We start from the raw sequence: 24,240 nt of genomic DNA on the forward strand, positions 1-24,240 counted from the left end.
TTTTTTATTAATTAGAGACCCAAATAAAACAAATATTTGTGTTTTTCAAATAAATTTTTGTTTGTCTCCTTTATAATAAATGAATTTATCTATTTCTAAATAAAAATTGAAAGTGTTTGTAGAAGTAATTTGTAAAAATATTCATTTTTGTGGTGAACTTTTAATACTTATTACTATAATCTAGACATGTTAATCCTAGATATGTTTGGGCCAAAATATACTTTGGCCCAAAACTCCATGACTTCTTCCAATGTGGCCCAGAGAAACAAAAAGGTTGGACACCCCTGATCTAGATTGTGACCAAGGTCGGCGACCATGCCGTAATAAGACCTCTCGACTGTTTCAATCTCAACCGAAACAAGGTTCAATCGTGATAGACTCAAGAGAGTTCTAGAAACTAGATCCAGTCATAAGAGAGATACCACAATCCCACACGTGCGAGAAAATACAAGATGGCTGTGGAACACGTGTCAGGCTATCAACAGGGAAATAAAAAAGACATCTGGAGAGACAATGACATCTATCTATTATTAGATATATGGCAAGAAAAAGTATTTATTTCTAACCAAAGCTTCCATTTTGTTTGTTGGTGTTGGTGACTTACCACATAGTTATGTCAGTTTTATCATCGCATGTCATAGTCAGGTTCTTCTCAAGACGTGGCTATGACTCAAGGCCTGTACGAACAGCTGGACGTTCATCTGGCGACAGTTACAATCCAGATTGTAGGTAAATTAATATCGAAGTGAGTCGTGAATTGTGTGCAAATATAGTACAACAAAAACATTTAGCTAATTTGGTTTAAACAACACATTAAAGAATTTTTTTCAACAACACTTTAATTTCTTTAAACGAACATTTTTGATGCTTTTCCATAGGTTTGCATCAGGTTTAACAAAAATATTCAAACTGTCTTAGTTTGAATCTTCTTGTTAAACTTGATGAAGATGTATGAAAAGGGGTCAAATATTCATTTTAAGAAAGTAATGTGTTGCTGAAAAAAGTATCTGTCCAAGTTGAAAAAGGTATTGTACAAACATTTTATCATTATAAGTAAAGATACTAAATATCAAAAATGATTTTATATAATAATTTTTCAATTAAAATATAATTTTGTTCATATTTTAAACCGTTTTGCCAACACTTAAATNCTGTACACAGTGTATTCATTAATTTTCATTTTCATGTAGTAAAGACTATGCCTTCATAAAGGACGTACTTTTCCTTTGTTTAAGGGTATTTGGGCAGTTTATTCTCTGTTATATTCTGTACAAGTAAATACTGTACAAGTACAGTACAGTATTTTCTGAGGAAATACTCGTACTTATTTTTTTTAACCCCATTCCCGATAACTCGGCATTTTCACAAACTCGGCCACCCTTCGGTCCACATTAGGTCGAGTTTTCGAGGTTCTACTGTATAATAAAAAGAGTCTATATAATCAATGAAGTTTTTAATGTGAAAAAAAATTTGTAAAGACTGCCAAATGTAATTTTACATTAGTAATTTTATTACTTTAAAGCAAGTTTATGTCTGGGTGATTCAAAATAAACCAAAGATAGAAATAAACTCAATGCTGAACCAAACTGACACCTTTATTGGTCTTCAGTGGTACTAATTTTGAGAAACCGTGCAAACTAAAACAAGTATAGTTGTCATATTAATTAGTGTCATTAATACTTTTATTATATTTTTTAATATTGCTCTTTCATATTTTAGAATGAAATGTGTTCACAATTTGTTATTAATTTCTAAATTTGTTCAAAGAAATGTAATAAAATGATTTTTTTGCAATATGGCAAACTTATCAAAAGTAGTTGTAAGTCAATTTGGTGAAAAATGACCATGTAAAAATAGCATGTGTAAAAAATTATTGCAACCACATACAATTGCAGGTTAATATATTATATATCAATATCAATTAAAACCAAACCTCTTCCTTTTCACCGATAGGAAATAAATCTCCTTCTTCAATTTCATCATCCTCTTCATCATCATCGTCGTCTTCTTCCTCTTCTCCCCCTTCCTCCTCCTCCTCTTCTTCATCCTCTTCTTTCCACTCTTCTTCATCTATTTCACTACTAATGTTAAATTAAAAGCTCTTGAATAGTTCTTTTTTCATAAATATACTATTTATTTAGATATTTCAATTATTACACAATTAATGTCAATTTTTTTCACAATTAAAAATTTCTATTGAGTAATTTAAATAATTTCAAAATTATTCATGATATAACAAAGAAGTACAGTAATTTACTGAAAGAAATATCAATATTAGGAACATTTCAAATGTTAGTACAAAGTAAAAAACAAAGTTAATCATTAATATTAAAAATGATTTAAAAAATTACATTCAAATGTTTCTTATATTTTGCTCTTTGTTGTTAGTACATAAAATAAACCAGTAACAAGTTGTTCAACTTTCCTGGCAACATTTAAAACTTTGGTAGCACCATCTGTTATATTTTATTAAAAACAGCAAAAAGCTTAATCTTGAGGGTAGGGATAGGTTCTATAAAAAATTGTAAATGCTAATTATAAGGAAAATTGTTATTAAGTCTGGCCCCTACTGGAGATATGACAACAACCCCCTTTATTAGCCTTTAGTCACCAAAATTTAATAGTCCCCTAATAAACAAACCTCCCTGCAAAATTTCAGAAATTTTTGACAAAAAGCACAGGCATTATTAAGCTTCTAAGAGGGTGAACAAAATCATGCCCCCCACACAAACATCCATACATACAGAAAAAACCCCCAATTTGTTTGCATTTCATGGCATTTCAAGACCAAGTCAAAAAATGTAAAAATCTTGGAGAGGTTATTTTTTGACCAATCACCATAATTTTGACCATCACCCTCTGTTATATATCAGCTGGGAAAATAAAACTGGTATTAAAATTTGGCTCTAAAAACTCAACTTATAAGGATTATATATAATATGTTAAATCTATAAACCAAATTTTTTACCAGAATTGATTTTGTAAAAATTGAAAACCAAATTGATTTCTACTGCCATTTAGATTTCATTGCACTTTTTCTCTCAAAAACATGAATTCCTTTTAAGAATCATTATTATTGGTTTTCTGGTTATTTCTTCAAAAAATCAAATTCCTACTAAAACATGCCACATTTACTTGGATTCATTCTTAAGACTTCTAAATTATCCCTAGCAACTTTGATATTAAAGAAAAGAGAATAACCATTTTCATATTAAAAAAATATATATTATATTATATATAATAAAGAAAAAGTATGAAATACAGCAAGCTTTTAATATATTTTAAAAAATTCCAAATGATGTTATTTTTAATAGCTTAAAAACATATTTGTAGGTAAGAATATTCAGTTTGTTTTATTTGTTTTACCTGTAAAGAAATGTATTTAACTTATTCATATATAAAACAAAAAAAAATGCAATAAATTAAAAATATGTATATTTACAATTATCGATCTTTCAGAAGTTTTGAATAAAAAATTGGTAATCAACATCAATAAAATTAACATAAATCATAAGTATATCAGAAATGATATAATCATAATTCAGGTGATTGGAAAAAAATTTTAATTTTAGTAAAAATATTGGGTTGAGTAATAATTCATTGCATTTTTTTATTGCCCAATTAAACATTTTTACAATAGCAGTCAATTTTCACAGAGGAGTGTGACTTTTGGAGTAAGTGTGGGGGCATGTTACCATTCTGTTAAACTGATTTAAATAGTTTTAGTTTTATTTTGTGAACATTTTAGTTCTCTGAAATATAAGCAGACATCTATCTGAAGCATGTTTTGCTTGTTTTCTTTCCGAAAAGGTTTAAATGCAACTAACATAACATCAGAAATTTGTGAAGTTTATGGCACTGACACTTTAAAGGTGAGAAAAGCTCAGTTTTGACTCACTAAGTTTCGAAATGAGATTTTATCTTGAAAGATGATGAGTGATCTGGTTGGCTGATCATGGTTACTAGTGAAGATGTAAATGCTCTAATTGAAGCCGATCCATGAACTACCATGAGAGAATTGGCTATGACTAAATGTAAGCCAAAAAAGCATATGCAACCAAAGATTGGAAAAGTTCCTCAGTTAGATGTGTGGGTTCCATGCAAATTAACAGAAACTGATCTCGCACAATGATTAAGTATTGCTGGATTATTATTTGATCATCAAAAGAAAGCTCCATTTTTAGATTGAGTAATTACTGGAGATGAAAGTGGATATTATACACTAATATTCAATGGAAACAATGTGGCTAAATCCAGCAAAGCCCACAACATCCATACCAAAAAGTGGACTGCACTCAAAAAAAGTAATGTTGTGCATATGGTATGATGTAAAGGGAATAGTGTATTATGAACTACTAGATCTGAATCAAACCATAAATGCCAACATTTATAGTGAACAATTAGACTGTTTAAGCTAAGCATTAAAGAACAAAAGACTGGCACTAGTAAACTGCAAGGGCATTAAACTGCATCAGACTATATGTTGCCAAAGTGATACTAGAAAAAATAAGAGAGTTGCAGTGGAAAGTTTTACTTCATCATCACATCTCCAAATTTAACACCCTCAGATTATTATTTGTTTAGATATTTACAGAAGAGGAATTGGTAGAAAGATGGCAACTAGTGATACAATATTAAATTAAATAAAATGTCTAAAATGAACAGGAAAAATGCAAACTTATTACTCAACCTAATACAAGTCGACCCCCTATAACACTGTTGATAATTCCGTTTTATATGAATTCCATGTTGTACGAGTCACTTAGATTTTACAAATACGTGAGCCGTTCACAGCCCGTCACATGTATTTATAAAATCTAAGTGACTTGTACAACATGGAATTCATATAAAACAGAATTATCAACAGTGTTATAGGGGGTCGACTTGTATATTAAATGCATCATTTATTTTTTTCTTCTCTTTTATTAAATATTTCATGCTGAATATTTTTTCTTCTCTTTTATTAAATATTTTATACATTCCATGCTCCACTATCATTTTCTCTTCTTAACAATTATATTAATACATATGGCACATATCATTTTATAAATATCATCAAATTTTATACTTTATTTAGAATATTTTTATTTTAAAAATAGTATTGCTCATATTATGTTTAAATTGCATTCTCTAAATTTTCTATAACATCTAAATAATTGTTATGATAAAGTTTCATGTTTTAACTCACATTCTAGGGCATATGTATCCAGCAGATGTTTTTTTTGTTGAATTTTTAAAAAATAAATAACAGTTGAACTGCAGGCTTTGTAGTATTCCTCAACTGATATGTTCTGAAGTGATTCCTACAGTGGTTTTCAAGTATATGACCGTTTTTTCAGAAAAATTTTATGAAAAACAATATCTTAATACCCTCTATAGTAAATTCTCTTGCAGCGTGAGGATACTGTACTCTTGATTGTTGCTCATAACAATCGCAATTCAATAAAAATATAATATTTAAACTTTACCACAATGTTACACATTCTATCTTTTTCTCTTGGTTTCAATGACCGGATCAATCTCAATTCATTTTAAATACACCATTACAGCTATTTTTGACATGATTTTCTTGCTTTGGTGTTATTGTCCTGCTTTCTCGTGATCAGAGCATGATAAGAGATTTAATACTTTCAATTTTGCAACAATTAAAATTTATGTTCATTACATAGCAATACTGTTTAGTAATTGTGTCTCAAACATTTATTTGGTAATTTTAACAATATTTTTTAAATTATTAAAAACAAAATTATAGAATTCATTACTGGCAATATTAGTTGTTAAATTTAAAAGAAAACATTCCTCTGAGTGCAAGAAAACAATTTGTTAGTCTTTGACTCACTACTGACAGAAAAGGGAGTTTTTGAAAACAAAGTAATAAAACAATTAGAAGTTTGTTGTCCTTCACAGTGGGAGACCAGCAAAGTCTATTACTTTCACAGGAGAAAATAAACAAAGCTTTAATATCCTGAAGTTGGAAGAACAATCCTATGAAATTTAATAAATCTATCTCAATAAGTGAAAGTTGAAATCATTTATACTGAGTTGAAATTTGATAAGTTTAGTTTTTTTGCATTTACAGATAAAATTACAGAAAATATAAATAAAAATCTCATCTTTTAAAATCCACAAGTATTTTATGCTGTTAGATAGTAGAGAAAGTGTAGAAATCAGATATAATCATAGTCAAACGACTATGATTATATAACATATATATATATGTAAAAATATAAAAATTGTTTTAATTTCATTATGTATCCCACAGATACACATGAACCAAGTGATGTCGCAATACTCTACATGTCCAAAGAGGAGTTAAAATACCAGATGTATTCAAAATTTTAATGCAATGTATGTAATACACAAAAAATATTTTGTAATTAAAAGTGTCATAATAGTATATTAAAAAAAATTAAATATTAAGCATATACCATATATCTGTGGAGATAAGATGACCTTCAAATAAGATGAGGTATAAATTTTCGTCAAAGTTTTATAGTTTTAGCATATACCTGTCCTATAAGATGACCCCCAAACTATTAATGGCCTATGAATTTAGTTTAGATCAGCGATCATCATCTGGATAATAACACAGTATAGTATATACAGAATTATGTCCTATTTGTAATTTTTTGAAAGAACTTCGAATTTTATTTTCTTGCACCTGGCAGCACTGTCTTGCGATTGTTGCAAACATTCACACTGATTCGGTCATTTGGGTAATGACCTTGACTATTCATGAAAATGTCATATGGGTTATTCTATTTTGTGGACATACCCTACTCTCTACCAGTAAATAATTACAATTTGTCAGTTTTTTTATAATGGTTTTAATTTATATAAATTTCAATCAAATTTTTTTTTTTGTATCTGTCCTATAAGATGACCCTGGATTTTGGAGGTCTTTTTTATGATTCAACTATCATCTTATCTGCGCAGATATACAGTAATTATTTGCAAAAAAAGTTGGAATATATATTTAAAAATTAGTGATGGGAGATTCTAAAATTTCTCTGATTTTGATTTCAATTCTGCCTGATCCTGATTCCAATTCTTTTGAATAAGTTTCACAAAATGCATAGAATTCTTTTGAATAGTTTTTAAAGTTTATTTTTGTTTATAAAAATTAATGATTTATATTATGAGCATGGCATGGTACATTCATTAATTAATAAATATCAGGCTTATGAATAATAAATGATTGGGAAATCCAGAATCACTCTTTCAAAAGAAACCCAAAAATCCTCCATTAATAAGTGGATATGCATGCTTTTATTGTGTACTACAAAATAAATTTGTTATCCTATTTCATTTAAAACCAATATTGTAACACTACCCTCAAAGAAATTACAGCTAATTCCCTTTTACTCAAAAAAAAAAAAAAAATCCCATCATCTCATCTAAGGGCTGCCATCTTTAAAAGCTGCTTCATTGGCCAACACAATACCAAAGGGGAGGTACATGAGAAAATGTACTTCTTTTTTCATGCTTCTTGCAATATTCGTATTTAATAATTGTATTTAACACTAAATGAGGTTCGGCAAATGATGCAACAAGCTGAAGAAATATCATCATCATAAGTTAACCAAGTTTTGAATTAATTTATTCAAGCCAGATTTTCCTAAATGTGCATGTAAACTTTTTCAAGGAAAAAAGAATCAAACAAATGCCTAGACTGATTCATCTTGAAAAATAAAAAATTTTATTTTTTTTTGAGTTTTAAAATAACAGTAAATTTAGCACAAATAATTATTTTTACTTAGAACTGCACAAATCCTATTTGCTATAATTCACAGTATTGTCTGTGAATCATAATACCCCATTCGCACCGAGCATTTCGATCTAGATCAGGGATGTCCAACCTGCAGCCCACAAGTGGCCCAAGGTAAGTTCGAATGCGGCCCAATAAACATGTACACAAAACCAACAATCTTTATTATTATTTATTTATTTATTTCAACAGTATAAACTCAAAAAAGAAGTTTCACAAAGCTGTAAATCTTTATACATATTTTATTTTTGAGTGGAAAAGAAATATTTTCCAATACTTAGAAATGTGTGAATGAGGAAGGTATACTAAATAAAGCTGAAGTTGGCTCTCAAAGGAGTTTAGACTCAAATTTGAGGAAAGGAGAGAAAGACCTAAAGATAAAAAGTAATGAGAAAGGTTAAATAGACCTTCTGTTATGCAAATATGGACTTTTAATTTTCCAACCTTCCTTACTTCTTTATCTTTTGTCCTTTCTCTTCTTTCCCCTCATTTGGGTCTATACTCCTTTGAGTCTCAACTCCAGCTTTATTTAGTATTCCTTCCAGCGTTGCAAGATTTGGCTACTTTGTGCCAAATTTGGCTACCCTTTTATTAGTTTGATGTAAAAAATATCAGTTGGCACATCGGCTACTTTTTGGGCTACATATTATTTATAAATATATTAGTTGAATAAAAATGCACTTTAAAATGGTGTTTTGTCATGTTTTATTAATTAGAGACCCAAATAAAACAAATATTTGTGTTTTTCAAATAAATTTTTGTTTGTCTCCTTTATAATAAATGAATTTATCTATTTCTAAATAAAAATTGAAAGTGTTTGTAGAAGTAATTTGTAAAAATATTCATTTTTGTGGTGAACTTTTAATACTTATTACTATAATCTAGACATGTTAATCCTAGATATGTTTGGGCCAAAATATACTTTGGCCCAAAACTCCATGACTTCTTCCAATGTGGCCCAGAGAAACAAAAAGGTTGGACACCCCTGATCTAGATTGTGACCAAGGTCGGCGACCATGCCGTAATAAGACCTCTCGACTGTTTCAATCTCAACCGAAACAAGGTTCAATCGTGATAGACTCAAGAGAGTTCTAGAAACTAGATCCAGTCATAAGAGAGATACCACAATCCCACACGTGCGAGAAAATACAAGATGGCTGTGGAACACGTGTCAGGCTATCAACAGGGAAATAAAAAAGACATCTGGAGAGACAATGACATCTATCTATTATTAGATATATGGCAAGAAAAAGTATTTATTTCTAACCAAAGCTTCCATTTTGTTTGTTGGTGTTGGTGACTTACCACATAGTTATGTCAGTTTTATCATCGCATGTCATAGTCAGGTTCTTCTCAAGACGTGGCTATGACTCAAGGCCTGTACGAACAGCTGGACGTTCATCTGGCGACAGTTACAATCCAGATTGTAGGTAAATTAATATCGAAGTGAGTCGTGAATTGTGTGCAAATATAGTACAACAAAAACATTTAGCTAATTTGGTTTAAACAACACATTAAAGAATTTTTTTCAACAACACTTTAATTTCTTTAAACGAACATTTTTGATGCTTTTCCATAGGTTTGCATCAGGTTTAACAAAAATATTCAAACTGTCTTAGTTTGAATCTTCTTGTTAAACTTGATGAAGATGTATGAAAAGGGGTCAAATATTCATTTTAAGAAAGTAATGTGTTGCTGAAAAAAGTATCTGTCCAAGTTGAAAAAGGTATTGTACAAACATTTTATCATTATAAGTAAAGATACTAAATATCAAAAATGATTTTATATAATAATTTTTCAATTAAAATATAATTTTGTTCATATTTTAAACCGTTTTGCCAACACTTAAATATTTTTGTTGATTGCCAGTCTTGATTTGAAATTGCTGGTCAAGCTAACCCAGTGGTTCGCAATTAGTTTTTCCTGCATACCACTTCAAGAAAGAGCTCAAACTCGCATACCCCTTAAACCAGAAATTCATATTAATCCATACTAATATTATAAATTCTAAGGTCTGTCTGTCTGTCACCTTTTCACGTCTAAACCACTGAACAGGTTTTAATAAAATTTGGCATAGAGATAGCTTACACGTTGGAGATGGACATAGGCTAAATTATACTGCGAGAAAGTATCTTATTCCCACGAGAAAATTCAATATAATGCAAGCAAAGCTGTGGGTAGACAGCTAGTGATAAATAACCCTTTTTTACATTTATTACCTTTAAAATACAATTCTAATAATAATGAATATAACATAAGGTTATTTAATTTTAATATGACAAATGTGCATGATTTTCTTTGCAAAACTTTGTAAAATCTGATTGCTTTTTGGTCAGCTTCAGTCTCGAGTCATCTTCAAGTTGAAGTCAGTGACAATGTTTAGTTTTCATGTTTGTCATGGCCGAAAATCCGCTCTTGCAGAGATATGTTGTGCAAAATGGTAGTAAATATTTTATTGCTGCTTCACTGACATGATAAATGTCTTTTAGGTCAGCCCAAAAATTACCCAGTGATTGCTCTGCAAAACAACTCTTGAGTCTGCTGTTGCCTGAAATGTCTATTAATTCCTCTTGGTCAAAGATGGGAAGGTGGTTGGTGGAGTTATTCACAAAAGGGTTATTTACCCAGTTACATTCCGGCAATATTTCTGGGAAGTAACAGCGACAAAAATTTTCAAAATTAATTTCACAAACACATATTGTGTTAATTGTACAATTTTTGTTTCTTACGTAAGAATTTCATTTAAGTATTGTCACAAATGCATTTTTTTTAAAATGAAATTTCGAGAATATTTTTAGTTATAAATAAACGAATTTGTGCATTCGACATCATGTTGTAAATTGCTGAATTTTCGATGCTCCACCCATTATTTTCTTGATTGCTTCTTCTCATGCATTTAAATTTTAAATCGACCGACTTTAGATTGCCATGCGTACCCCTTCATGCAATTTCATGTACCCCAGGGGTACACGTACCACTAATTGGGAACCATGGAGCTAACCCAATACAGGTTGGGTGGCAACACTAATGTTATCTCATCTCCCCTAAAATGGAGACAGCTGGTACCGATCAAGTGCAATCCCTCACTGCTCTGACTACACAAAAGAAGTCTGCCATGACAAACATTACCTTGCATATGGGCATTGCATGCTCTCTGTTTTGTTGATGTGTTTCCAATAAATAATACTTAATTGTTAATATTGTAATTTAAAAAATTTTTTAATCTTCAACTGAAACAAATAATTAATTTTCTTGTTAAATGTGGAAGAATCGTTTTAAGAATTGGAAATTGTGACAAGATTTACTTGATTCCAATTTTGGTTAATCATTCCATCACTATTATAAATACAAGTACACAAATACACAGTATAAGAAAAAATGACAAAAAACAATTACAAGCAAGCATACTGTATAGCCATATTAGTTTCTGTAAGAAATGAAGATATTTTGTTGGATAAATATACCAATTTAATTAATATTTTTCTATAATTCATAGTTTGTTTATTTAAACATGAATATGCTATATATTTTACTTAAACTTCATTATTATTTGTGCTGTTTTCAAAGAAAGCATTTTCTTACTACATTGGTTACATCTGAATGTGCTTGTTATAATCATTAAAACATCTTTTTTAGGAATAAACATTAATTTTTTTATTCCAATGCTTTTCTGAAAATGTTCAAATTTAAAAAACCTGATTTGTTACAATAAACAAGCTGATTTTTCATGCTACATTTGGCAATATAATAATACAACTTTTTCTCTTTTTATTATGTAATATAATAATTTTTTTTCTTAAGATTTTTAAAATTATTTAATATTTTACTTCAAATATTTAACACACAATTTTATTAATAATTATAATATTTTACAACCAAAAATAGCTGTATTACATCTCAATGTTTTTACTAGAATAGTATGCATGTAATTTCACATAAAAAACACTAGTATCATTTTTCAGCCAATAATAGCACAATCTGTCATTAATTTCAAAAGAAGCAATATCAAACTTCTGATACATATGCAATATGGAATATTGTTTTTCACAAGTAAACTCTTATCTCTTATCTTCTTTGTAAGTTCATTTCATTATTTAGCTTTATTGTACTTCTTTTTTATTTTACTGATCAAGTCAGCCTAGTTATAAATTTTAGAAATTATATCTACCAACTTGCTACTTATTAGTTCAGCTAAATAACTCCAAATCTGATTGCTGAAATTTTATTATGATAATTTTCATTCTTCTGAATCTAAGGGTACATCTTACATGGCAGCATCCAGCAACTGTGAATACACTTCCAAGCGGAGTGGACAAACTGATTCAAGCAAATGTGCATGTCTGGAGTAACTGCTTTTAGCATGCAGTGACCACCAAATGACGTTTCTACATGCGTGTATAGGAAGCAGCTACTAAGCAAATTTGATCACACCTTCCACTGTCCATGCTTCCAAAGAAGAAAATGGCTGATTTTGTAGATGAATGAGAACAGAATGACAATTAAATTGTGTGTACCTGTTGTACACACAATTAAATTACCTGTTGTATATATTTTAATAATTTTTATGTAATTTAACAATTTCTGATTTTATAAATGCAACATTTTAAAAATAAAACTTTTTTTAAACTTATTCTATGGATATTCTTTATATTTGTTGTGCATCTAGTTAGCAATAACGTTTAACTTTCAAATTTAACGTTTTAATGCTTTTCATATTTTCCGTAGCAAGCATTTGACAAAATTATCTCATCACCATTTTGTAAACAACATGGACGCATTTTGTAAACAACATGCGTCCACTCTGGACAGAAGTTGTTTGTGAGTTGGAAGTGCATACAAAGATTCTTTCTGCTCACATACACTGTATGCTGCCACATAGAATATACCCTAAATATACTTCTGATTTTAGAGCAAGTTCAAAGGTTGATGTTCAGAATCTTTCCAATTATTTATAGCATCTCATCTAGTTTTAATTTATTTAAACAGGAGTGAAAATACCAATGTGGTTATGATATTTTAACTTATTGTATGCGTCAATACCTCAACTTTTCCTATGTCACAGTATGTTTAGTAAATGATTCATACAGAGCCGTAACTAGGATTTTGGACACCTATGGCCAAGAATAAAAAAGGCACCTTTTTAATTTTTATTATTAAAAAATATAATTTTANTTTAGTATTCCTTCCAGCGTTGCAAGATTTGGCTGTTTAAATTGCATTCTCTAAATTTTCTATAACATCTAAATAATTGTTATGATAAAGTTTCATGTTTTAACTCACATTCTAGGGCATATGTATCCAGCAGATGTTTTTTTTGTTGAATTTTTAAAAAATAAATAACAGTTGAACTGCAGGCTTTGTAGTATTCCTCAACTGATATGTTCTGAAGTGATTCCTACAGTGGTTTTCAAGTATATGACCGTTTTTTCAGAAAAATTTTATGAAAAACAATATCTTAATACCCTCTATAGTAAATTCTCTTGCAGCGTGAGGATACTGTACTCTTGATTGTTGCTCATAACAATCGCAATTCAATAAAAATATAATATTTAAACTTTACCACAATGTTACACATTCTATCTTTTTCTCTTGGTTTCAATGACCGGATCAATCTCAATTCATTTTAAATACACCATTACAGCTATTTTTGACATGATTTTCTTGCTTTGGTGTTATTGTCCTGCTTTCTCGTGATCAGAGCATGATAAGAGATTTAATACTTTCAATTTTGCAACAATTAAAATTTATGTTCATTACATAGCAATACTGTTTAGTAATTGTGTCTCAAACATTTATTTGGTAATTTTAACAATATTTTTTAAATTATTAAAAACAAAATTATAGAATTCATTACTGGCAATATTAGTTGTTAAATTTAAAAGAAAACATTCCTCTGAGTGCAAGAAAACAATTTGTTAGTCTTTGACTCACTACTGACAGAAAAGGGAGTTTTTGAAAACAAAGTAATAAAACAATTAGAAGTTTGTTGTCCTTCACAGTGGGAGACCAGCAAAGTCTATTACTTTCACAGGAGAAAATAAACAAAGCTTTAATATCCTGAAGTTGGAAGAACAATCCTATGAAATTTAATAAATCTATCTCAATAAGTGAAAGTTGAAATCATTTATACTGAGTTGAAATTTGATAAGTTTAGTTTTTTTGCATTTACAGATAAAATTACAGAAAATATAAATAAAAATCTCATCTTTTAAAATCCACAAGTATTTTATGCTGTTAGATAGTAGAGAAAGTGTAGAAATCAGATATAATCATAGTCAAACGACTATGATTATATAACATATATATATATGTAAAAATATAAAAATTGTTTTAATTTCATTATGTATCCCACAGATACACATGAACCAAGTGATGTCGCAATACTCTACATGTCCAAAGAGGAGTTAAAATACCAGATGTATTCAAAATTTTAATGCAATGTATGTAATACACAAAAAATATTTTGTAATTAAAAGTGTCATAATAGTATATTAAAAAAAATTAAATATTAAGCATATACCATATATCTGTGGAGATAAGATGACCTTCAAATAAGATGAGGTATAAATTTTCGTCAAAGTTTTATAGTTTTAGCATATACCTGTCCTATAAGATGACCCCCAAACTATTAATGGCCTATGAATTTAGTTTAGATCAGCGATCATCATCTGGATAATAACACAGTATAGTATATACAGAATTATGTCCTATTTGTAATTTTTTGAAAGAACTTCGAATTTTATTTTCTTGCACCTGGCAGCACTGTCTTGCGATTGTTGCAAACATTCACACTGATTCGGTCATTTGGGTAATGACCTTGACTATTCATGAAAATGTCATATGGGTTATTCTATTTTGTGGACATACCCTACTCTCTACCAGTAAATAATTACAATTTGTCAGTTTTTTTATAATGGTTTTAATTTATGTAAATTTCAATCAAATTTTTTTTTTTGTATCTGTCCTATAAGATGACCCTGGATTTTGGAGGTCTTTTTTATGATTCAACTATCATCTTATCTGCGCAGATATACAGTAATTATTTGCAAAAAAAGTTGGAATATATATTTAAAAATTAGTGATGGGAGATTCTAAAATTTCTCTGATTTTGATTTCAATTCTGCCTGATCCTGATTCCAATTCTTTTGAATAAGTTTCACAAAATGCATAGAATTCTTTTGAATAGTTTTTAAAGTTTATTTTTGTTTATAAAAATTAATGATTTATATTATGAGCATGGCATGGTACATTCATTAATTAATAAATATCAGGCTTATGAATAATAAATGATTGGGAAATCCAGAATCACTCTTTCAAAAGAAACCCAAAAATCCTCCATTAATAAGTGGATATGCATGCTTTTATTGTGTACTACAAAATAAATTTGTTATCCTATTTCATTTAAAACCAATATTGTAACACTACCCTCAAAGAAATTACAGCTAATTCCCTTTTACTCAAAAAAAAAAAAAAAATCCCATCATCTCATCTAAGGGCTGCCATCTTTAAAAGCTGCTTCATTGGCCAACACAATACCAAAGGGGAGGTACATGAGAAAATGTACTTCTTTTTTCATGCTTCTTGCAATATTCGTATTTAATAATTGTATTTAACACTAAATGAGGTTCGGCAAATGATGCAACAAGCTGAAGAAATATCATCATCATAAGTTAACCAAGTTTTGAATTAATTTATTCAAGCCAGATTTTCCTAAATGTGCATGTAAACTTTTTCAAGGAAAAAAGAATCAAACAAATGCCTAGACTGATTCATCTTGAAAAATAAAAAATTTTATTTTTTTTGAGTTTTAAAATAACAGTAAATTTAGCACAAATAATTATTTTTACTTAGAACTGCACAAATCCTATTTGCTATAATTCACAGTATTGTCTGTGAATCATAATACCCCATTCGCACCGAGCATTTCGATCTAGATCAGGGATGTCCAACCTGCAGCCCACAAGTGGCCCAAGGTAAGTTCGAATGCGGCCCAATAAACATGTACACAAAACCAACAATCTTTATTATTATTTATTTATTTATTTCAACAGTATAAACTCAAAAAAGAAGTTTCACAAAGCTGTAAATCTTTATACATATTTTATTTTTGAGTGGAAAAGAAATATTTTCCAATACTTAGAAATGTGTGAATGAGGAAGGTATACTAAATAAAGCTGAAGTTGGCTCTCAAAGGAGTTTAGACTCAAATTTGAGGAAAGCAGAGAAAGACCTAAAGATAAAAAGTAATGAGAAAGGTTAAATAGACCTTCTGTTATGCAAATATGGACTTTTAATTTTCCAACCTTCCTTACTTCTTTATCTTTTGTCCTTTCTCTTCTTTCCCCTCATTTGGGTCTATACTCCTTTGAGTCTCAACTCCAGCTTTATTTAGTATTCCTTCCAGCGTTGCAAGATTTGGCTACTTTGTGCCAAATTTGGCTACCCTTTTATTAGTTTGATGTAAAAAATATCAGTTGGCACATCGGCTACTTTTTGGGCTACATATTATTTATAAATATATTAGTTGAATAAAAATGCACTTTAAAATGGTGTTTTGTCATGTTTTATTAATTAGAGACCCAAATAAAACAAATATTTGTGTTTTTCAAATAAATTTTTGTTTGTCTCCTTTATAATAAATGAATTTATCTATTTCTAAATAAAAATTGAAAGTGTTTGTAGAAGTAATTTGTAAAAATATTCATTTTTGTGGTGAACTTTTAATACTTATTACTATAATCTAGACATGTTAATCCTAGATATGTTTGGGCCAAAATATACTTTGGCCCAAAACTCCATGACTTCTTCCAATGTGGCCCAGAGAAACAAAAAGGTTGGACACCCCTGATCTAGATTGTGACCAAGGTCGGCGACCATGCCGTAATAAGACCTCTCGACTGTTTCAATCTCAACCGAAACAAGGTTCAATCGTGATAGACTCAAGAGAGTTCTAGAAACTAGATCCAGTCATAAGAGAGATACCACAATCCCACACGTGCGAGAAAATACAAGATGGCTGTGGAACACGTGTCAGGCTATCAACAGGGAAATAAAAAAGACATCTGGAGAGACAATGACATCTATCTATTATTAGATATATGGCAAGAAAAAGTATTTATTTCTAACCAAAGCTTCCATTTTGTTTGTTGGTGTTGGTGACTTACCACATAGTTATGTCAGTTTTATCATCGCATGTCATAGTCAGGTTCTTCTCAAGACGTGGCTATGACTCAAGGCCTGTACGAACAGCTGGACGTTCATCTGGCGACAGTTACAATCCAGATTGTAGGTAAATTAATATCGAAGTGAGTCGTGAATTGTGTGCAAATATAGTACAACAAAAACATTTAGCTAATTTGGTTTAAACAACACATTAAAGAATTTTTTTCAACAACACTTTAATTTCTTTAAACGAACATTTTTGATGCTTTTCCATAGGTTTGCATCAGGTTTAACAAAAATATTCAAACTGTCTTAGTTTGAATCTTCTTGTTAAACTTGATGAAGATGTATGAAAAGGGGTCAAATATTCATTTTAAGAAAGTAATGTGTTGCTGAAAAAAGTATCTGTCCAAGTTGAAAAAGGTATTGTACAAACATTTTATCATTATAAGTAAAGATACTAAATATCAAAAATGATTTTATATAATAATTTTTCAATTAAAATATAATTTTGTTCATATTTTAAACCGTTTTGCCAACACTTAAATATTTTTGTTGATTGCCAGTCTTGATTTGAAATTGCTGGTCAAGCTAACCCAGTGGTTCGCAATTAGTTTTTCCTGCATACCACTTCAAGAAAGAGCTCAAACTCGCATACCCCTTAAACCAGAAATTCATATTAATCCATACTAATATTATAAATTCTAAGGTCTGTCTGTCTGTCACCTTTTCACGTCTAAACCACTGAACAGGTTTTAATAAAATTTGGCATAGAGATAGCTTACACGTTGGAGATGGACATAGGCTAAATTATACTGCGAGAAAGTATCTTATTCCCACGAGAAAATTCAATATAATGCAAGCAAAGCTGTGGGTAGACAGCTAGTGATAAATAACCCTTTTTTACATTTATTACCTTTAAAATACAATTCTAATAATAATGAATATAACATAAGGTTATTTAATTTTAATATGACAAATGTGCATGATTTTCTTTGCAAAACTTTGTAAAATCTGATTGCTTTTTGGTCAGCTTCAGTCTCGAGTCATCTTCAAGTTGAAGTCAGTGACAATGTTTAGTTTTCATGTTTGTCATGGCCGAAAATCCGCTCTTGCAGAGATATGTTGTGCAAAATGGTAGTAAATATTTTATTGCTGCTTCACTGACATGATAAATGTCTTTTAGGTCAGCCCAAAAATTACCCAGTGATTGCTCTGCAAAACAACTCTTGAGTCTGCTGTTGCCTGAAATGTCTATTAATTCCTCTTGGTCAAAGATGGGAAGGTGGTTGGTGGAGTTATTCACAAAAGGGTTATTTACCCAGTTACATTCCGGCAATATTTCTGGGAAGTAACAGCGACAAAAATTTTCAAAATTAATTTCACAAACACATATTGTGTTAATTGTACAATTTTTGTTTCTTACGTAAGAATTTCATTTAAGTATTGTCACAAATGCATTTTTTTTAAAATGAAATTTCGAGAATATTTTTAGTTATAAATAAACGAATTTGTGCATTCGACATCATGTTGTAAATTGCTGAATTTTCGATGCTCCACCCATTATTTTCTTGATTGCTTCTTCTCATGCATTTAAATTTTAAATCGACCGACTTTAGATTGCCATGCGTACCCCTTCATGCAATTTCATGTACCCCAGGGGTACACGTACCACTAATTGGGAACCATGGAGCTAACCCAATACAGGTTGGGTGGCAACACTAATGTTATCTCATCTCCCCTAAAATGGAGACAGCTGGTACCGATCAAGTGCAATCCCTCACTGCTCTGACTACACAAAAGAAGTCTGCCATGACAAACATTACCTTGCATATGGGCATTGCATGCTCTCTGTTTTGTTGATGTGTTTCCAATAAATAATACTTAATTGTTAATATTGTAATTTAAAAAATTTTTTAATCTTCAACTGAAACAAATAATTAATTTTCTTGTTAAATGTGGAAGAATCGTTTTAAGAATTGGAAATTGTGACAAGATTTACTTGATTCCAATTTTGGTTAATCATTCCATCACTATTATAAATACAAGTACACAAATACACAGTATAAGAAAAAATGACAAAAAACAATTACAAGCAAGCATACTGTATAGCCATATTAGTTTCTGTAAGAAATGAAGATATTTTGTTGGATAAATATACCAATTTAATTAATATTTTTCTATAATTCATAGTTTGTTTATTTAAACATGAATATGCTATATATTTTACTTAAACTTCATTATTATTTGTGCTGTTTTCAAAGAAAGCATTTTCTTACTACATTGGTTACATCTGAATGTGCTTGTTATAATCATTAAAACATCTTTTTTAGGAATAAACATTAATTTTTTTATTCCAATGCTTTTCTGAAAATGTTCAAATTTAAAAAACCTGATTTGTTACAATAAACAAGCTGATTTTTCATGCTACATTTGGCAATATAATAATACAACTTTTTCTCTTTTTATTATGTAATATAATAATTTTTTTTCTTAAGATTTTTAAAATTATTTAATATTTTACTTCAAATATTTAACACACAATTTTATTAATAATTATAATATTTTACAACCAAAAATAGCTGTATTACATCTCAATGTTTTTACTAGAATAGTATGCATGTAATTTCACATAAAAAACACTAGTATCATTTTTCAGCCAATAATAGCACAATCTGTCATTAATTTCAAAAGAAGCAATATCAAACTTCTGATACATATGCAATATGGAATATTGTTTTTCACAAGTAAACTCTTATCTCTTATCTTCTTTGTAAGTTCATTTCATTATTTAGCTTTATTGTACTTCTTTTTTATTTTACTGATCAAGTCAGCCTAGTTATAAATTTTAGAAATTATATCTACCAACTTGCTACTTATTAGTTCAGCTAAATAACTCCAAATCTGATTGCTGAAATTTTATTATGATAATTTTCATTCTTCTGAATCTAAGGGTACATCTTACATGGCAGCATCCAGCAACTGTGAATACACTTCCAAGCGGAGTGGACAAACTGATTCAAGCAAATGTGCATGTCTGGAGTAACTGCTTTTAGCATGCAGTGACCACCAAATGACGTTTCTACATGCGTGTATAGGAAGCAGCTACTAAGCAAATTTGATCACACCTTCCACTGTCCATGCTTCCAAAGAAGAAAATGGCTGATTTTGTAGATGAATGAGAACAGAATGACAATTAAATTGTGTGTACCTGTTGTACACACAATTAAATTACCTGTTGTATATATTTTAATAATTTTTATGTAATTTAACAATTTCTGATTTTATAAATGCAACATTTTAAAAATAAAACTTTTTTTAAACTTATTCTATGGATATTCTTTATATTTGTTGTGCATCTAGTTAGCAATAACGTTTAACTTTCAAATTTAACGTTTTAATGCTTTTCATATTTTCCGTAGCAAGCATTTGACAAAATTATCTCATCACCATTTTGTAAACAACATGGACGCATTTTGTAAACAACATGCGTCCACTCTGGACAGAAGTTGTTTGTGAGTTGGAAGTGCATACAAAGATTCTTTCTGCTCACATACACTGTATGCTGCCACATAGAATATACCCTAAATATACTTCTGATTTTAGAGCAAGTTCAAAGGTTGATGTTCAGAATCTTTCCAATTATTTATAGCATCTCATCTAGTTTTAATTTATTTAAACAGGAGTGAAAATACCAATGTGGTTATGATATTTTAACTTATTGTATGCGTCAATACCTCAACTTTTCCTATGTCACAGTATGTTTAGTAAATGATTCATACAGAGCCGTAACTAGGATTTTGGACACCTATGGCCAAGAATAAAAAAGGCACCTTTTTAATTTTTATTATTAAAAAATATAATTTTATTCTAAAAAAATTATCCAATGACATTTAAATACTATATAAATATAAAAATTTTTTTGTTATTAATTTCGAATACATATTATTCCGAAACCTTCTCATTGGCACCTATGGCAGGGGCTACATTGGCCATACCCTAGTTAAGGCTCTGGATTCATAAAGGTATCATAAAATGTAAGTTAGTTTTTAATAACTGTAACATTTAATCAATAAATAAATAAAAACAAGAACTTATACTGGAATGAATAATATAAATAAAATAAAATAAACCTTTAACTATCCAGCAATAAATAATGTTTAATAAAATCGTTTTCAACCATTTTTAAACGGCCATCTTCAGTTCAGCCATTATTAAAAAAAGAACACTAAAAAAAGAACATATGAAATACAAATTAAACAGAAAGCGAAATGCGCATGCGTACTTCATCGGACTTGCGTCTTCTGAAAATCTATAAATAACTTGCAAATAACATAAAAAAATAATAAAGCCGCAAAAAAAAAAGGAGGAGGAGGAGAATATATGTTGATTACAAGGTGTTAATCTGCGTTATTGTAAAAGGATTTCCAGGCATAAGATAACCCTTCCGCATCTCTATGATTAATGCATCCCTTATTTATGTGTGCCTTGTGTATCTCTATCTTTTCAAGGTGTTTCAATGCCTGTCTGGAATTCGTGGCTCTAATGATCGAGGCTTGATCCCAATATACCTCGACCTCTTGCTGTTTGGCAAATGCTGTGAGCACTGTGGCATCTATGTTCTTACTCACAGAGTATTTATGTTCCTTTAATCTTTGTTTTAAGTGCCGCGTAGTAGCACCCACGTAAACAAGGTCTGAGTTGAACCGCTGATCCTTTATAGGTATAGAATAAACCCCTGATAAATTATTTCGCTTTTCCTTTCTCTTATCATTTCTTAACCTTCTGTAGATCGTCGAATTACGCCGATATACTATTTGTAGATTATTACTATTTGCCACTCTCCTAATCATTTTGTCTAAAAAAGGAAAATAATTAAGAACTACTCTTCGTTCCTGGGTCATTTTTTTGGGATGCTGCTGATTCTGATTCTGAAACTTCGTAATAAGCTCGTCCACCTCCCTCCTCCGACCTTGAAAAGATAGAGATACACAAGGCACACATAAATAAGGGATGCATTAATCATAGAGATGCAGAAGGGTTATCTTATGCCTGGAAATCCTTTTACAATAACGCAGATTAACACCTTGTAATCAACGTATATTCTCCTCTCCCCCTTTTTTGGCAGCTTTATTATTTTTTTATGTTACTTGCAAGTTATTTATAGATTTTCAGAAGACGCAAGTCCGATGAAGTACGCATGCGCATTTCGGTTTCTGTTTAATTTGTATTTCATACGTTCTTTTTTAGTGTTCTTTTTTAAATATTGGTCAACTGAAGATGGCCGTTTAAAAACGTTTTTATTAAACATTATTTATTGCTGGATAGTTAAAGGTTTATTTTATTTTATTTATAACATTTAATCAGCAGTTATGAGTCTATTTAAAAAAAAAAATGATTAGTTTAAAATTATAATAAATCAAATGGCAAGTTTTTCAGCACAATAATCTTATGATATTATTGTGAATTTATAAATGTTGAATTGATGGATTTATAAATATTTATTGCTATGTTTTTACAGGAGTAAGTTTATATAAAAAGACTAAAATAATTTACAAATTTTAATAATACAACTGAATAAATTCATAAGTTCAAAATATTACTGTTGCAATAAAATTTGAAAAAATTGAATAAAACAATGCTTTCAATGAATATTAAAGTTAGAAACTAATATTAATGGTTCAATTAATTTTTCATGAAAATTTTTTGTATTTTGAAGTAAGCAAATTATCTAGAAATAAAAAAATATTTTCAACTAAATGACATGTAATTCTTAAAACATGACAATTGCATTCAACATGTAAACTAAAGTGTTATTGAAAATGTTTAAAATACAATAAATTTTATTTTAAACATTTTCAATAACATTTTAATTATCAAGAATAGAAATTAAATTTTNAATTAAAATATAATTTTGTTCATATTTTAAACCGTTTTGCCAACACTTAAATATTTTTGTTGATTGCCAGTCTTGATTTGAAATTGCTGGTCAAGCTAACCCAGTGGTTCGCAATTAGTTTTTCCTGCATACCACTTCAAGAAAGAGCTCAAACTCGCATACCCCTTAAACCAGAAATTCATATTAATCCATACTAATATTATAAATTCTAAGGTCTGTCTGTCTGTCACCTTTTCACGTCTAAACCACTGAACAGGTTTTAATAAAATTTGGCATAGAGATAGCTTACACGTTGGAGATGGACATAGGCTAAATTATACTGCGAGAAAGTATCTTATTCCCACGAGAAAATTCAATATAATGCAAGCAAAGCTGTGGGTAGACAGCTAGTGATAAATAACCCTTTTTTACATTTATTACCTTTAAAATACAATTCTAATAATAATGAATATAACATAAGGTTATTTAATTTTAATATGACAAATGTGCATGATTTTCTTTGCAAAACTTTGTAAAATCTGATTGCTTTTTGGTCAGCTTCAGTCTCGAGTCATCTTCAAGTTGAAGTCAGTGACAATGTTTAGTTTTCATGTTTGTCATGGCCGAAAATCCGCTCTTGCAGAGATATGTTGTGCAAAATGGTAGTAAATATTTTATTGCTGCTTCACTGACATGATAAATGTCTTTTAGGTCAGCCCAAAAATTACCCAGTGATTGCTCTGCAAAACAACTCTTGAGTCTGCTGTTGCCTGAAATGTCTATTAATTCCTCTTGGTCAAAGATGGGAAGGTGGTTGGTGGAGTTATTCACAAAAGGGTTATTTACCCAGTTACATTCCGGCAATATTTCTGGGAAGTAACAGCGACAAAAATTTTCAAAATTAATTTCACAAACACATATTGTGTTAATTGTACAATTTTTGTTTCTTACGTAAGAATTTCATTTAAGTATTGTCACAAATGCATTTTTTTTAAAATGAAATTTCGAGAATATTTTTAGTTATAAATAAACGAATTTGTGCATTCGACATCATGTTGTAAATTGCTGAATTTTCGATGCTCCACCCATTATTTTCTTGATTGCTTCTTCTCATGCATTTAAATTTTAAATCGACCGACTTTAGATTGCCATGCGTACCCCTTCATGCAATTTCATGTACCCCAGGGGTACACGTACCACTAATTGGGAACCATGGAGCTAACCCAATACAGGTTGGGTGGCAACACTAATGTTATCTCATCTCCCCTAAAATGGAGACAGCTGGTACCGATCAAGTGCAATCCCTCACTGCTCTGACTACACAAAAGAAGTCTGCCATGACAAACATTACCTTGCATATGGGCATTGCATGCTCTCTGTTTTGTTGATGTGTTTCCAATAAATAATACTTAATTGTTAATATTGTAATTTA

General features: G+C 29.8%; 1 protein-coding gene across 1 annotated transcript in view; it reads right to left on the reverse strand.

The window, feature by feature from the left end:
• Positions 1–24,240, reverse strand: part of LOC111636711 (protein phosphatase 1G-like) — a gene marked incomplete at its 5' end in the record, with an annotated part of 94,495 nt that overhangs the window by 38,532 nt on the left and 31,723 nt on the right. Inside the window, one exon of the mRNA XM_023382015.1 lies at positions 1,934–2,081. Within this exon, the coding sequence (XP_023237783.1) occupies positions 1,934–2,081 (148 nt within the window). The remainder of the gene's footprint in view (positions 1–1,933; positions 2,082–24,240) is intronic.

The sequence above is a fragment of the Centruroides sculpturatus genome, unplaced genomic scaffold (assembly GCF_000671375.1).
Source record: "Centruroides sculpturatus isolate CEXI.00-Female unplaced genomic scaffold, Cexi_2.0 scaffold418, whole genome shotgun sequence".
Taxonomy (NCBI): Eukaryota; Metazoa; Arthropoda; class Arachnida; order Scorpiones; family Buthidae; genus Centruroides; species Centruroides sculpturatus.